Raw genomic sequence first — 17,836 nt, forward strand, 5'->3', positions numbered from 1 at the left:
GACTAACCTCTATGACCAACCTTTATGTGTTTGTGTATGCCCACTAATGATCGCCTCTGCTTTCTACCTCTGCCTCTCCGCCTCTCTCTCTCTCTCCCTCTCTCTCTCCACTGTCTTCCCATCCTCTTTTTTCCTCTTTCTCTCCCTCTGTGCTCCTCCCTCTCCCCCGATTCCACACAGTCATGAATTAATCAGCGCCACTCTCGCTGTTTTCTGGCCAGCGGAATTAGAGTTTCCTAATCCTTTTAGCGTAGCGCGCCTCCCCGGGGCCCTCCACCCTCCCTCCTCCTGCTTCCTGCTTCACCTTGCTGCCTCTGCCCTATCTCCACCCTCCCAGTTATGCTGCCTGGGATCACAGGAGCAGCTGGCGTAATCAGAGACTGACGAGTGATTTGTGGCGGCGCGGCGGACGGACAAGCGGGCATGCAGCCGGGATAAGGATAAGTCCTTGGACTTGCCATGCAGGAGCCTTTGATAAGTCCTCCTGACCATCCATCCGCCCGTCGTGTTTTTAAATTATGCTAAAAGATCTGAGCGACTGAACTTTCGACCGGTGATCAATAGCGTGAGCGTGTGTCTTTGTCCCTGGGAAGTGGCCCTGTGCTGCGCCAGCCTCCAGGGGGATCATTAAAACCTCACATGCTCTCTCTCTCTCTCTCTCTCTCTCTCTCTCTCTCTCTCTCTCTCTCTCTCTCTCTCTCTCTCTCTCTCTCTCTCTCTCGCGCGCTCTCTCTCTCTCTCTTTCTCTCTCTCTCTCTCTCTCGCTCACTCTTCCTCACCACACTGTTTTAGTTCAACACCTTCAGAATACACACAGAAAGACAGACACACAAAATACTGTACAGGTAGGCATGCATGCACATACACAAAGTTGCACCTTTGGCAATTGGAGACAACACACTACACACAACACACTACACACGATACACCAATGAACAAATATAAAGGCCTTGAATAAAGAAGAAAGTGTAGTCTTTTCTAAAGCCTGCCTCCTAGCTGCACAGCATGTGTGTGCCCCTAATTAATAGATATGTAAAACTCTATCAGTGGGGGTCCCGTGATTGCCCTCTCGCCTCTGCTTGCGGGGGAGTCCACTGAGGTGGCATCACAGGCCCTGCACGTCACATCCACACAGCTACACACCAACTACAGCAGCAGGGAAGGAAGACCGAGGCCCCCCCAGGTGCACACTGTTAAAAGAGCAGGGTGTGTCAGCCAGGCTGCTTGACTTGCCCACTTCCCTGCTTCAAGGCCTTTCCAACATGAACACCTCCTGCCAGGGCTAGATTGGCCATCTGGCGTACCGGGCATTTCCCAGTGGGCCCCGCACCCTTGTGGGCCCCTATTTTCAGAAATGTTTAAAAAAAAAAACAGTGATTCAGTTCTGCACCGCTAATTATGTGGGGGCCCTTTAAGTCAAAAATGCCTGGGCCCTGTTTCTCCCCCAGTCCAGCCCTGCCTCCTGCTGATCCTTTACAGTACCAGCACCGCAACTGACCCACCGCCTCCCACCCTCCAGCTCCCGATACCCAAAACCACCTTGGTTCTTCTCCTCGCCACCCTTGGTTCTCCTCGCCACCCTTGGCTCTCCCCCTCGGCCAATCTAACAGCGTCCCATCTGCTCCTCTGATGATCAGAGGCTGGGTTGGAGAGTTCTCCAGGGCAGAGTGAGTAAGGCTGTGAGTCTACCTGGACCTCAGCTGACATGCTGCTGCTGGATGGACGACATGCTGGTCCAGGCTGAAGGACCCTGCGGACTCGGCCCCACATCTGGTGGTGTGGGTCTGATGTGAATACTGAGTGTCCTCCTGTCCTGGATAAACAGAGACCAGTGGGCCAGACAGTGGGTATTTCCCAAAGTCTAGTGTATGAGCCTTGGACGTGTATCAGACGAATTAGTCACGCCCAGTGATTGAATACTCTGCAGAGTTGCCTTGAGTTCACCAAAGAGTATCCAATCACTGGCCGTGATTACGAAGGCTGACACACTTCGAAGGACGCACACTAGACTTTGAGAAATGCCCCCTGTCTCTACACACAGGCACACAGACTCAGTCGGGTTCGTTTTGAGAACTCTGAGGGGAGGGTTTATTTGCAGACTTTGTTTGTTTGTTTACAGTGGTTGTGCTGTGCTTGCCAACCGGCGGGATATGATGCCACCAGGAAGCCTTCAGGGTTCTTTGCTGAACAGGGAACCTGCTGGCTGGAGTGGCTTTCCGTGCGATCTCTGTGTCTACTCTAGTGGATGCAGTGTCCTCCCACTGAAAGCCCAGCTGTGACACTTTCTCAGCTCTCAGCTCCTTTTTTTTCGGACAATGCTTCTATTTTTAGCCGAACGATGGGAGCAAGGAGGAGAAGGTATTGTCAAGTGTGTAGTTGGCCACTTGACACACAATCGTAGCAGCTGGAGGGGTCAGTGCCTCCTTGCACATAACAGTAGGCTTACTCTTTCTCCCTCTCCGACACGTACGAGCAACCATGCACCCACACGCACTTACACACGCACACACACGTACACACGTACGTGCACACATACACACGCACGCACGCACGCACGCACACACACACATACACATGCGTACACACACGCACACACACACGCACGCACGCACGCACGCACACACACACACACACACACACACACACACACACACACACACACACACACACACACACACACACACACACACACACACACACACACACACACACACACACACACACACACAGATACACAGACAGATAGACACAGACTGTCCCCATCTCTGGGCAGGCAGGCGTACACCTGGCCTAACAGATGGGGGGAACCTGATGGGGGCTAATGTGTCTGCCACGCCTCGGTGGCCTGGCATCATTAGCTACAGTCCCAGGTGGCTTCAGCCCACCGACTGACAGGCAGGGAGCCCTGCTCCAGTCAGAGACCCCCCCCCCCCCCCCCTCCAGGCTCATATGTCAGGTTAAGAGGAGAAGCCCAGTCTGCATCTTACTCACAGGCAGTAGTAAGGTGCTAAAGGTGCGTTTGTGCGTGCGTGTGTGTTTGCGTGCGTGCGCGTGTGGAACTGGAGGAGGTGGTGAATTGGTCAGAGTCACTATGAAGATGAACATTGTTAAATTACACATTGCACTGTATCAGTTGTTTAGTTTGCTTTATTTTCATGAGATGTTTTTTGCTTTGGTGAGACGCGTATGCTGCTGTTGTGAAGAGAGGACATACTGTATGGGGTGAGCGGGGGAATGACCAGCCCAGTGACGCCCATTACATTTCACACAATAAAAGTTCATAAAGGTTGGAACATGCTTCACCCAACACGTTTTCTTCTTTTGAGAATGCCGACCAAAATATTGTGAAACTGACAAATGAGAGGGCAGAACACAGAAACGCATCTGTGTAATAATAATAAAAAGTCTGCATGGTGCAATCTCTCCTCACTTTTCAATTTTACACAAGAAGTCTGTAGCCTCTTCATGCAGATTCAGTCTCAAATACTCAAAAACTCAAATACATCCCAAGAACATTGATGTGACATTACCAAGAGTTTTAAGTGACATGTTAATACTTGGTAATTACAACTTTGGTGACAATAAAGTTATAACAAAGGCTCTGAACGAAGAGGTTAACAATCACAGCATGGTAAATCCATAGCTATAGGATAGTGTTTCTCAACAGGGGCGCTACAGCCCCCCAGGAGGTGTTGAGGAGCCCTAAGGTTGAGAAGGATACAGCAGAGTTGGGGCGGGGCTTAGTTCCCATTGGGGGCATTAGTCTATTTTATTTTTCAATATTAAGGGGGCTGTTGCCAGACTTATGATGATGTCAAGGGGACGTTTGGGTGCTCATGATGAGGTCAAAGGGGCGTTTGTTCAAAACAGGTTGAGAACCACTGGTGTAGAACATATGCCCTACAGCAACGTCATTTTCACATTAGACACCAGCCATACCAACCCCAACTCAGGGCAGCTTTGACAGATCTATGGGGATTATAGATGTGCTGTCCCCCAAAAGGTTTAGTGTCATTTCAAAAGAGTTTGCCAGCTAGCTTCATTAGCATACGTCAGATATCAGCTGGAAGTGTATAGTGCAAGATGCAGATAGTGATTTACCAGCTTGACTCTAAGCCACAAAGACTTGGCTTTATCTCCTCGTGCATGTTTTAATTGGATGTTTTGTATGAAGCAGGTGCTGCAAAATCCACCAACAAATACAGGGCTGGACTGGCCATCTAGCATAGCGGGCATTTCCCGGTGGGCCCCGCACCCTCGTGGGTCCCTATTTTCAGAAATGTTTTTTTTTTTAAAAACCTGAAACTAGTGGCCCACAAGGGTGCGGGATGAGTCGGTGAGTCAGTTCAGCACCACTAAAAATGAGGGAGCTCTTTAAACAAAAGTGCCCGGGCCCTATTTCTTCCCCTCTCTAGCCCTACCAACAAAGGCATTCTGGAAAATATGACTTGTAAGATTAAACCTCATGCTTAATGGCTCGCAGCACAAAGCGACAGATTGAAATCCTATTAAATTATTATTTTTTTAACATTTTATTTACAATTCTCAAGCATCCAGAATCACACAGAGTCATTACATCATTGCGCCAAGAAGAGCAAGCATGTTGCATGTTGGATCTAATTGGCAACTTAATGCCCTCATGGACAGGAAGGGTCCTCATCAGTTTCTATTTTGGGATACATGGCAGTGGTGTTGGAAGCAGCGAGGCATGCTTTTAAAAGCCTTTGTTAAAAGCCAGCCTTTGCTTTGTTTGTTCTTTTGATGTTTCATTTAAATGCTTTGTAAATGTAATGAGGCTGTCTTGGCGGCACGGAAAAGAGGGCGTAATGGCATCAGTGGGATACGCTGTGGATCAGTGGCTTCCTCCCCACAGCTTACTAAGCTGTCTGGCGGTCCACCCAAAACGCACACACATACACACAGACACAGGTATGTATAACCATGTCAAATCCCGGTGTTGTGCAGTGAATAACGGACGCGACGACAGCTGAATAAGTCTTACATTTTATATGATAAAACTCACATCAACATATGCGTGTGCAGTAACCTGTTACAGACTTAATAATAATACCCACAAGCCCCTGAGGTCAAACCCCAAGTCCCATTGGATGTCCAAACACTGGGTGATTATGGGACACGTAGTCCCATATACTACATCCCCCTTCTTGGAAAAGGCAAAGTGGTTAACACACACTTAGGTATCATACTGTAACAATATTTAGCCACAACAACTTTTGAACTTATAACATATCATATCATTTGCAGGATAAGTATTTCTTCTAAAGTTCAGCTAGGCAAAATATGACAACCTACAAATAGAAATGGGTAAACTTAGACATATTAAACCATAGGCCTACTAAGAACATAGTATTTAAAAGAGTATCATCATTTCAAATGTAACTAGATGGTAAAGGATACTTCCCTACAACTTCAGTCGGTGGTAATTTCTGAGAGTACATAGTCCTTTAGTTTGGACGGCAGCCTCAGGTTTCTTCCACTTCTCGATGTCTGTGCTGTGGAGGGCTCAGCACTTCTCGATGTCTGTGCTGTGGAGGGCTCCGGAACAGGATCAGGATCTGGCTCTGGGTTCTGCACAGACGCACGGTCTTCCTCGCTGTCCTCGTGCTCACTGTCCTGGTCGCAGTCGGAAGCAGGGCCTGTGATGTGACTGTCCCTGTGCACAGCCACCCTGTCAGGCCTAAGGTGTCTGCGGTTTCTTCTGTATTGTGCCCCTGCAGGTGTGATGATGTCATAGGACCTTGGCTCATCCCTGACTCTCTCCACTGTTGCTGGCTGCCATCCTTTGTTAGTCTTCATGCACACCCTCTCGCCCACCACGAAGGGACGGAGTGGTGAAGCTGTTCGGTCATATATCCTCTTCTGCTGAAGTTGTCTCTGTTGCAAGCTCTGCTGGACATTTTCAGGTGTCATCGGCAGAAGGATCTTCTTGCTCGCTGGAAGGTCAGAGCGAAGGACACGCCCCATGAGCAGTTGTGCAGGTGAGTATTTCAAACCAGTGAGTGGCGTATTCCGCAAGTGCAGGAGGGCCATGTGGGGGTCTGTCCTAGTCTGTGTTGTAGCCTTCAGCATGTTTTTTATCGTTTGAACTGTCCTCTCAGCCAGCCCATTCGACTGAGGATAGGCCGGGCTGGAATGTGTGATCTTAAAGCCCCACTCCTTTGCAAACTGGGCCATCTCAGCACTGGCGAATGGTACGTGGTCTGCAATCAGTTCAGTTGGTATGCCATGTCTCGCAAACACACCCTTGAATTTCGCTATGACAATACCAGAGGTCTTGTTGGACAGCCTGAGCACCTCAGGATATTTGGAGAAGTAATCCACTATTAGCAAAAAGGCACGGCCCTGGAACTCAAATATGTCGGCTGCTATCTTTGCCCATGGTGTGTCGGGCACGGCATGAGGAAGGAGAGGCTCTTTCTGGTTGTCAGGCAGCTTTTCTCGACACGCCAGGCATTTTTCCACCATCTTTAGCACATCTGCCGTCAGGCCCGGCCAGTACATTAGGGCTCTGGCAAGTTTAAGGGAGCGTAACATGCCCTGGTGTGCCGTGTGCAGTCTCCTCAGCATCTCAGGTCTAAAGCCTCTGGGGATTACCACGCGAAGGTTGATCATGAGCAGCCCATCCTCAATGTACATGTCATTCTTGGCCTGCCAGTATGGCTGTGCTGCTGGCGGCACGCTCTTCTGTCTGTCTGGCCAGCCCTCCTTGTGGAGTCTCATAAGTGTCTGCATCTCACTGTCACTCGCAGTTGCAGCTCTCAGTTGATCCACAATGAGGCCACTCAGAGGTTCCTGTGGTCTGATGTCGTACACCACGTTTTCGTCGCCAAGAACACTGTCCTGCTGTGGCATGGTTGTTGGAAGGGCAGCCCGTGAGAGTGTGTCAGCCACCAACATGTCCTTGCCGGGCGTATAGACAATGTGTATGTCATACTTCTGTAGCTGAAGAAGCATTCTTTGCAGGCGAGCAGGTGCTCTGCCGATGGGCTTGGTGACGATAGCCTCAAGTGGCTTGTGATCAGACTGAACTTTGACCCTGACGCCGTAGACATACTGGTGAAACTTCCTTAGAGCAAACACTATAGCAAGAAGTTCCTTTTCAATTTGTGCATAGTTCTGCTCGGCTGCGGTGAGTGACCTCGAGGCAAAAGCTACTGGACGTTTGGCCTGCATCAACACAGCGCCGAGGCCATCCTTTGAGGCGTCGGCCTGTATTTCGATCTCCTCTTGCGGATTGAAGAATTTAAGTAGAGGGGCGCAGGAGATTGCAGCTTTAAGCCTGTCCAATGCTGCCTGTTGCTCTGGCTGCCACTGCCAGATGATGTCCTTTCTGAGGAGCAGCCTTAGCGGCGCCGTCAGCGTTGCCTCATGTGGAATGTACTGAGCCAGGAATCGTGTCATGCCCAGAAGTCTCTGTAGGCCCTTTTTGTCTGCTGGAGGGGCCATCTGAGTTATTGCTGTAACCTTCGAATCGTCAGCTCTGACCCCTTGGGCACTGATAATGTGCCCCATGTACGTGACTTCACTCACCATATACTGAATCTTATCAGCATTGAACTTGATGTTCAGCTTTGTAGCTCTGTCCATCACCTGCTGCAGTGTCTGATCATGTTCATCTTTTGTGGCAGCTGCTATGATCATATCATCCGCTATGATGTGAACTCCAGCTATGTCGCCAAAGCTTTCCGTGTTGATACGCTGAAATACCTCACTGGCACTTTTGATGCCGAATGGTAGGCGTGTGAACTGGTATCTACCCCATGGGGTATTGAACGTGCACAGATCAGCTGACTCCTCGTCCAGTTTTATCTGCCAGTAGCCATCTTTCTCGTCGAGAATTGTGAAGAATTTCATGCCCGCCAGCCTGCACTGCACATCCTCTGGTGTGGGTATGGAATAGTGCTGGCGGAGCACAGCTCTGTTCAGGTCTCTTGGGTCCAGGCACACCCGTAGACTGCCATTTTTCTTTTCGGTTATTACTAGACTGCTCACCCATGGCGTTGGCTTGGTCACCTTACGACACACACCCCTCTGTTCCTGGACGTCCAGTGTCTCCTTCAGTCTGTCCAGCACCGCAAAGGGAATTTTCCGGCATCCATGAACCACCGGCGGGATTTTTGGATCTACATGGACGTGATGTTCACCTGGAAACTGGCCAAGGCCTTGGAACACACTGGCATAGCGCTGAAGCAATTCTGTTTTGGTGGAGCTTGGTGGGTCACTGTGTGTATTTTCTTGACTAAATTGAGCTTCACGCATGCCTCACGGCCTAGTATGGGTGTGTCAGAGGCGTCAGTCACATAGAATTGCAGGTGGGCCTGTTTGTCTCTGGAGTGCACTTGTACTGTCAGTACGCCTTTGGGTTTGATGCGGGAGCCCCCATAAGCTATCAGGACGGTATCTGTCTCTGCCATTTTGCCTGAGTAGGTAAGAGAGTTGGCTATCGCTTGGGGAAGCACATTGGCCTCAGCCCCTGTGTCAAGTTTGAAGCTGACCGTCTGACCTCCAAGACGCAGCGCCGTGCGCCACCCAGTGTCTTTAGGGCGAGGTTGCACCCGGTTAATGGCGTCAATGAACAAAGTGTCTACAACCGCACTCTCTATGTCAACAGGCGCGATATCGGCAGATGAGCGACATACTGCTGCAAAGTGGTTCTTTTTGCCGCATTTCCGACACTCGACATTGAATGCCGGACAATTCCTTGGCCTGTGTGACTTCCCACATCTGTCGCAGTTACGTTCTCCGGTTGCTCGCCCTGCCCGTGGTTTCGGCGGGAGAGCCTGCCGGTGGCGATGCTGGTGCTCTACAGCGAGCACAGCTTGTTCCGAGTCACCCGACATCAATTTAGCCTGTGCTGTAATGACTTCTTTAGCGCGACAAATGTCGATGGCCTTTGTAAGAGTTAAGTCTGGAATAGATAAAAGTTTCTCTCTAAGTCTGGTGTCTGATACACTGAACACAATTTTGTCTCTTATCATCAGATCCTCGGTTTGTTTGAATTCACATGTGCGTGCCTTCTGTCTCAATTCAGTGACAAACTTGTCGATGCTGGTGTGTTCGCCGAATTGGTGTGTCCAGAACTGATGTCTTTCAAAGACAGTATTTTTCCGTGGTGCACAGTACTTTTCAAAAGCCGTAATCACCTCTTCCATAGTTTTATTTGCAGCATCTGCATACGTAATCTCTAATGTATTATAAATTTCCAATGCATCCTCACCTATGCAATGTAGCAGCACCGCTATTTTGCGGTCTTCTGTTTCCACGTCAAGTCCACTTGCAGCGATATACAGGCGCAGTCTTTGCTCCCATTTTCGCCAATTTTCTGCAAGATTCCCGGTCAGCAGCAAAGGCGACGGTTGTGTGAACGACTGCATCATCTTTTACTTTTGTGAATTGGGTCTTACAGATCCGAAGCTTCGGGCAGGTTAACGCTAGCGACGTCGAGTGTCGTTGGGGCAGCCAGCCTTCTGTGTTCGCTTATGCTCCCTCCTTCCTCCCGAAGCACCACTTCTGATACCATGTCAAATCCCGGTGTTGTGCAGTGAATAACGGACGCGACGACAGCTGAATAAGTCTTACATTTTATATGATAAAACTCACATCAACATATGCGTGTGCAGTAACCTGTTACAGACTTAATAATAATACCCACAAGCCCCTGAGGTCAAACCCCAAGTCCCATTGGATGTCCAAACACTGGGTGATTATGGGACACGTAGTCCCATATACTACATAACCATGTAAAGGAGCACAGCTCACTGCACACTTCACACATAGACATCCCACAGAGACGGTCACACACACATAAAACACACACACACACATACACCAGATATATATAACCATGCAGGGCTCTAAATTAACTTTTTTCGTCACCAGCCAAAATGGCTAGTAGATGTTAACCTTAGCCAAACACACACTCACTAATGGATCAAAGTGGCTAGTAAGTTTGTCTGTTCTACCAGCCAAACTAAAATTTCAGCAGCATTTGGCCGGTTGGCTGGTGTTCATTTAGAGCCCTGTAACCATGACTGGTGTTCTTGTCGGGAGCCAAGCAGCAAAGCTGTGAACGCACCCATTGTATTTTTTTCTTTTTTTGTCTTCTTATTCTGGAATGGGAGAAAAACATCTACTGTATTACGAAGGACAGCCCAAAAATAACATTCCATCAATGTTTCATATCAGTTAAATACCAGGGTTACCAGCAAAGTTTCTTGATACTCAACCAGGCATGCAACAAAATGAACAAATTGCAGCAAGAACCACTGGTCATTATCGCTAAAATACCTTTTGACTCTTGATGCTGTGTCTTTCTACGGTACATGGCCAGCAGTGCCCAAAAGCAACTATACCAAGGTTGTTTCAGTGGGCTACTTTTTATGGTGGGTATACTGTATATATTGTGCTATTCTAAATAATGGATCAATCAATTTTAGGTGAGTTTACTGAAATCCCTGAAATTTTCAGGTGGGTATACTACTGCGTATACCTGCGTTCTTGACAGTTCCACTGCTGGTGCTAAAAGGCTGTGTTGCCACAGAGCCAACATCATGCTGGGTGAGGGTCATGCCTTGTGCTTAAAGCGATGGTTCGGAGTAGAATCACCCTAATGCCATTTGAACCGTGACACCCATCCACCTTTACACCCGAAGTGTTTTCTGCCGCAGACTTACATCAACAGAGTTGCCGTGTTATTCGATGTTTATTCCGGTTAGCTTGACTCAAGCGCATATGGATACTGGGCACCGTCTCCAAACTTTCCCCACAAAAATAACATGTCATTACACCAAACTTCTGCAGTAGCACAAATATGGTCTGTACTCACGAAACGAAGCATTTGGAAGTTTGGAAATAGTCCAGGAGTTTAGTATTATCAACACAAGCTGAATAGCTTCTCTGCTGCTAAAGCTGTGCCAACGTTACTTCCGTCATATGAGACAAGCCCGTAAAAGTCTTCAACAAACTTCCAGACGAGAGTGTTAAAAAAGTTTTCACTGAATTGTGATTAAGGCTTATATTTTCAAGGAAATACTTAAAAGATATTTCAAATCTTACCTACTATCAATTAGACAATGATTTTCGTTATCAATACTGATGCTGAATTCACTTTTCATTGTGCATATTATGAGCTTCGTTGAGGACTCTTACATGCTTGTCTTAGATGACGGAAGTAACGTTGGCGCAGCTTTAGCAGCAGAGAAGCTATTCGGCTTGTGTTGATAATAATAAACTCCTGGACTATTTCCAAACTTCCAAATGCTTCGTTTCGTGAGTACAGACCATATTTGTGCTACTGCAGAAGTTTGGTGTCATGACATGTTATTTTTGTGGGGAAAGTTTGGAGACGGTGCCCAGTATCCATATGCGCTTGAGTCAAGCTAACCGGAATAAACATCGAATAACACGGCAACTCTGTTGATGTAAGCCTGCGGCAGAAAACACTTCGGGTGTAAAGGTGGATGGGAGTCACGGTTCAAATGGCATTAGGGTGATTCTACTCCGAACCATCGCTTTAACTGCCCACTCTTTTTCTTGTGTATGTCCGTAGGGCCCTCGTTTAAGCCCAGCTGTAGCAAAGCTCAGAAGTCTCTGGAATTCATTCCAATCAACCTGCACACCCAGCGGATGAGTGTCACCTGCCCCAGGAGAACAGGTACGCTGCTACCTTCTGTTGCCCCTCTGTTGCCCTTCTGTTGCCCTTCTGTTGCCCTTCGCTCTTCAACATTCCCACACAAACAAATGCATGCCCCTCCACACACACACAACACACACGCACGCGCGCGCACACACACACACACACACACACACACACACACACACACACACACACACACACACACACACACACACACACACACACACACACACACACACACACACACACACACACACACACACACACACACACACACACACACACACACACATATGTGCGCCTACACATACACCACAACGTGTATCACCCTTTTCTGTTCTTTGGGAAAAAAGCAAAGAAAAGATTGGAAGAAAAATATATTTTCTGTTAGAGTTCTGTGGGGATGCTCCCACAGAACAAAAGTCAAAAGACATGTTACAAAGAGAGTGGAGACTGGGTTTCGGACAAATGAGAGAGAATGTGTCTCGTTGAGAGTCTTTTGGGCACTGTCCTCTCACGCTTCGCTTACCGACTTGTCAAAATGCCGGCAGGCAGCACAGTCAGCTTACAAGAGGTCGTAGAGGTTGGTTGCGGGATAGGGAGGGGGGTGGCCGCCGCTGCTGAGTGAACTTTAATGCAGGCAGACAGAAAGGCAGCTCACTAATTAGGACCCCACACACACATTCTCTCCATAAAATCCACATGGGATCACAACTACAGTACTTCAGCAGTTACTTTATCATGTGCTCATGCATACATGCACACACACACACACACACACACACACACACACACACACACACACACACACACACACACACACACACACACACACACACACACACACACACACACACACACACACACACACACACACACACACACACACAGCCCTACACACACACAGCCCTACACACACACATACACAGCACACAAATGCACATCATGTACCCCTCTCCTGTCCTTCATAAAAGCCCTCTGCTGTGTATGTCCAGGCCACGCCTGTCACCGTGTATTATTCTGACTTCACTGGAGCTGAGCACCTTGTGTGGATGCCAGCAATGGTAAGCAGGATACTGTTAGCCTTTTCCAGGGAGCACGCACGCACACACGCACACACGCACGCACACACACACACACACACAGAAAGAAAGTACGTCAAGAAAAAAAAAATATTTCACGGTTATCATACTGGATATATGAGCACTCTACAATCTGTCACAAAGCCATTGACCTGTGCATAACTAACGTCCTAAAGATCATTTCAAAATGAAAAAGATTGTGAAGGTCAATAAAATTGATATTTTTGTAATGTCCATACTAAGCAAGAAACAGTTCAACTGTTTTGTATTCTAGTCACAAACAGACTCACAACCACACACACAGCTTGTGTGTGTGTGTGTGTGTGTGTGTGTGTGTGTGTGTGTGTGTGTGTGTGTGTGTGTGTGTGTGTGTGTGTGTGTGTGTGTGTGTGTGTGTGTGTGTGTGTGTGTGTGTGTGTGTGTGTGTGTGTGTGTGTGTGTGTGTGTGTGTGTGTGTGTGTGTGTGTGTGTGTGCAAAGGTGTAGGTTTGGCTCGAAAAGTGGTGGGGACATTTCAATGGCAAGTTGTCCAGATATGCTGTTTTTGCATTATATTTGTGAAAGAGAGGTGGGGACAAGCTAGGTTTATCTGAAAAGTGGTATGGACATGTCCCCACCACCCCCCCCCTAAAATTACGCCCATGTGTGTGTGTGTGTGTGTGTGTGTGTGTGTGTGTGTGTGTGTGTGTGTGTGTGTGTGTGTGTGTGTGTGTGTGTGTGTGTGTGTGTGTGTGTGTGTGTGTGTGTGTGTGTGTGTACTGTGTACTGTATTCAGCTTTCTTTGCAGCTTGTGCATTGTCAGGGCATGGCTCGACCAGCACATTGGCCACCATTGGTCACCATCTACGGTCGACGGATGGGAGTGGAATAAAATTAAATGCACATCGCCTTTTGATCTGGCATTTCTTATTTGAGTCATCAGCCTCAGTTTCCACTGGAGCCCTTTACTGCCAAGGCCTTACACACACACACGCATGCACGCACGTACAGACAGACAGACAGACAGACAGACAGACAGACAGACAGACACACACACACACACACACACACACACACACACACACACACACACACACACACACACACACACACACACACACACACACAGACTCAAAGACAGACACACACACACACAGACTCAAAGACAGACACACAAAGACAGACACATACACACATACACACATACACACAGAGAGCGGGAGAGAGAGAGAGAGAGAGAGACAGAGACAGAGACAGAGACAGAGACAGAGACAGAGAGAGAGAGAGAGAGTGAGAGAGAGAGCGAGAGAGAGACTTTTTTCTTTCAGCCACAGAAAGTGGCAGAGCATGTACAAATGCATCTCGACTCTCTGCCCCATTTGTCTCCAAACAAGGAAAGACCTTGAGAGCAGCTCTCTCTCCCCCCCGGCGCTGCCTTGTGCTTTTCTCTGCAGGGGAGTGGAGTGGAGTGATGCACCGAGTGTAGCAGGGACGTTTTCTCTGGTCATTGATCACCAGTGTAAACGTGCAAAAAGGATGAAAGATGCTCTTTAAAAACTTCACAAAGCACCACTTCTGAATAGCCTAGAAGTGCAACCGGAGTGGTGCCCGTTCAAACAGCACTATGTCCATTCAAGTCTATTTTTTTCCCTCCAGCGTCTGCTCCCATTACCTCCTCCGTGCTCTCTCTGTTTTAATGGAAATGGGTTAAGTGTTAGTAAGATGCTCTCGTGTAGGCTCAACAGTAATCAATCCCTCTCCTGTTAACACACTGCTCATGAAGGGGTGTGAGCTACTGTAGCCTCGCATACCATCCTACACACTTCCGCCAAAAGATTGGCTCCATACTTATGAATAAGAAATTAAATGGTAGTATTATGGAATGGTCAGGACCAGGCTAGGTGCAAGGGCGCCGGAACAAGTTTTAAGTGCATTTTTTTTCTTCAGTCTTTATTTCTTAACAATGTTACTGTTGCTGCACTGTACTCATGTCTCTGCTGTAAAAGTTGAGAAAGCCTCATTAAGGGAGTCCATAGCCTGATTATCATCGACTTTCAAATCTCTTCGAGACTTGGTCTGACCAAGAGCATAACAATTAACATTTCCAAAATGTTCTACCGGTTGTTTGCTTCCTGACAATGTGGGAGGAGTTCCCGATTTTTCCGGAGCTCAGAAATGATATTTGTATTGCTCCTGGCCTGACTAGAAGCAACGCTAGAGGTGTTGCGTCACTATGAGGGCGTGGCCTGGCTAGGGAGTCCACACATTGGGGATGCAAATGCACCACTGCATCCCCCTTTCCGGCACCTTCCGGTATGTCTAGGTGAGGGCAGAGCAGGAGCAGGAAGAAGGTGGTGGGAGGGGTGGTGGTGAGGGACACACATGCACACCTGCATGCACCCACACACCACACATCACACACACATGCACCTGCATGCACTCTCACACACACATCCACACTCACACACCACACTCACACACTCATACACCCACATGCACTCTCTTACACACACACACAATCACACACACACACACACACACACACACACACACACACACACACACACACACACACACACACACACACACACACACACACACACACACACACACACACACACACACACTCGCACTCGCACTCGCACTCGCACTCGCACTCGCATACCACACCATTTCTGGGACCACCTGTAAAGCTTCAAGACAGCCTCATTTAGCCCCGGGTCACTACAGAGTCACACAGCAGCTGGTTGTCTCTCTAAACTCAAACTAGTTTTATGATGCAAAATGACTGGACAAGACAGGGCTGAACTAGCATAATCATTTAGTTCAAACCCTTAAAGGTGCACTGTGTAAGATTTGTAGTTGTTTATTTCCAGAATACATGCTACCCCATTCACTAATGTTACCTTTTTCAGGAATACTTACCACCACCATCAAATTCTAAGTATTCATTATGACTGGGATAATTGCACTTTCCTTAGGTCTACCACCACTGCCATTTTGAAATATACATTTTTAGCTGCAAAAATGACTGGTATAAAAAAATACTATTAATTATTAGTTTATTACTTAGTAAACATTCAAAAGATCAAATTTGGCAATAGGCAGCCCAGTTTCAATGAGCAGCATAGTTGCAGTACCCATTCTGGCCACATCCTACACAGTGCACCTTTACTGTAATATAACAACAGTCTAGACTGCACGTGGGAAAAACTCTGTAACAAAATAGTACTTGTAAGGCTAATTGCCTCCCATGTCATGAGATACAGTACCTCAGAAGATAATGCTCCCGCTGAAAGGCTGCAGTCTGGGCTTTGTAATGATGATGTAATATGGCTGCCTGGGTAGCAAAGGTAACAGAGGGCTGAGCTGCGTGGGTAGCAAAGGTAACAGAGGGCTGAGCTGCGTGTGACCTTTTACTTTCCTTGTTATCTGCAGACGCCTTCTATGACATCATCACGGTGGGGGCTCCAGCGGCGCACTTCCAAGGCTTCAAGAGCGGCGGGCTGCAGAGGCTACTGAGCCGCTACGAGGGCGAGAAGAAAAGGTGAGTGTGTGCGTACAAGCAGGGCCGCTGACAGCTTTGGCTGGGCCCGGGACAAAAACATCTGAAAGGGCCCCAAACCCAATCATTACAATGTAATGAGGATCCAATTCTGGGCCCCCTCTCTCCGTGGGCCCGGGACAAGTGACCCCTTCGTCCCCTCTTGTCGGCTTCCCTGCGTACAAGTGCAAACACACACACGTGCACGCACATATGCACCCGCATGTACGCACGCACACACACACACACACACACACACACACACACACACACACACACACACACACACACACACACACACACACACACACACACACACGTATCTGGCGGGAAAAGAGGAAATGTCAGGAACTGGTGTTGCAACAACCAGCAATTTTAGAAGATTTGTTGAACTGATGAGAGTGAGCACACACTTTAGAGATCGGAAATCAGAATATTGGCACACTGAGGATGGGCTAGACCCGAAACGTTTGTACCCCACTTTTGTTTTTGGTTTCTCTTTATTTACGGATTTTAGTAGAGTTTTTCACTGATTAGCATCCAACTCCTGTGTGCGACTCCTTTTTTCTCCCTATCACACACAGACATTCACATGTAAGAAATACACACTCAAGGACGGGTATCATTCCAAAAAGGAGTCATTGTTGATGACCTTGACAAGTCACCCCCTTTAAAAACTATGGCTGTCTCAGACTCCCCCCATTTGTCAGACAAGAAGTAGTATATGAAAAGGCAATCCACATAGTAAGGGCACATCCTCAATTATTGTGCCCAGACACACGGCCTGATCAACGGCCCACCTGGGAACCCCCCCGCCCCAACCTTCACCTGTCCTTGGAACATGCTTATCCTTTACCTCCATCTTGCCATTTTCACCTACTCCAGTTTCCACTGATGTCTGCCCCCCCCCCCCCCCACCCCCCCCCTTTTTTCATTTTAACGTTCTACCGTAGTCCTGTGTGTGTGTGTGTGTGTGTGTGTGTGTGTGGGTGTGTGTGTGTGTGTGTGTGTGTGTGTGTGTGTGTGTGTGTGTGTGTGTGTGTGTGTGTGTGTGTGTGTGTGTGTGTGTGTGTGTGTGTGTGTGTGTGTGTGTGTGCGGGTTTGTGCGGGTTTGTGCATGTGTGGGTGCTTGCGTGTGCGTGTTTCCGTTTAAGAATGCAAGGGAATGTGACTAGTACAACTGGGGTGTATAGCTTCGTACTGTAATGCACAATGTTCATGCATTGCATGACATTCACCTGCATTATCACATAGAGTCTTTAGTAATACATTACGACTTGGTCATTGCCATTATGATAACAGCACATTTATAACAGTGGCCATGTCTTAAGAGTTTAATATTCCCTGGAAGTCATGCAGAAAAATGCTGTATATGGCATGATGGGCAAGTAGCGCTGTGCATGTGTACACAAATTTTAACCCATTTTAGCCTAATCCCATTTTGGGAAAAGGTTGCCTCTGCCTATTAAGACCTAAATATCTCAGCCTCCAAAGCACATAAAAATGTGATTAGTTGCTTTTAAAATCTAGGACCCTCATTTCACATTAGAATGCGTTCATTCAGCTCTTACAAACT

General features: G+C 47.9%; 1 protein-coding gene across 12 annotated transcripts in view; it reads left to right on the plus strand.

Moving 5' to 3' along the window:
- The window catches only part of inpp4b (inositol polyphosphate-4-phosphatase type II B), a 198,067-nt gene that overhangs the window by 137,325 nt on the left and 42,906 nt on the right, over positions 1-17,836 (plus strand). For all 12 annotated transcript variants that reach the window (XM_063218659.1, XM_063218652.1, XM_063218650.1 and 9 more), the window contains 2 exons: positions 11,570-11,674; positions 16,155-16,263. In XM_063218659.1, coding sequence (XP_063074729.1) covers positions 11,570-11,674; positions 16,155-16,263 — 214 coding nt within the window. The remainder of the gene's footprint in view (positions 1-11,569; positions 11,675-16,154; positions 16,264-17,836) is intronic.

This window comes from Engraulis encrasicolus, chromosome 16 (assembly GCF_034702125.1).
Source record: "Engraulis encrasicolus isolate BLACKSEA-1 chromosome 16, IST_EnEncr_1.0, whole genome shotgun sequence".
NCBI lineage: Eukaryota > Metazoa > Chordata > Actinopteri > Clupeiformes > Engraulidae > Engraulis > Engraulis encrasicolus.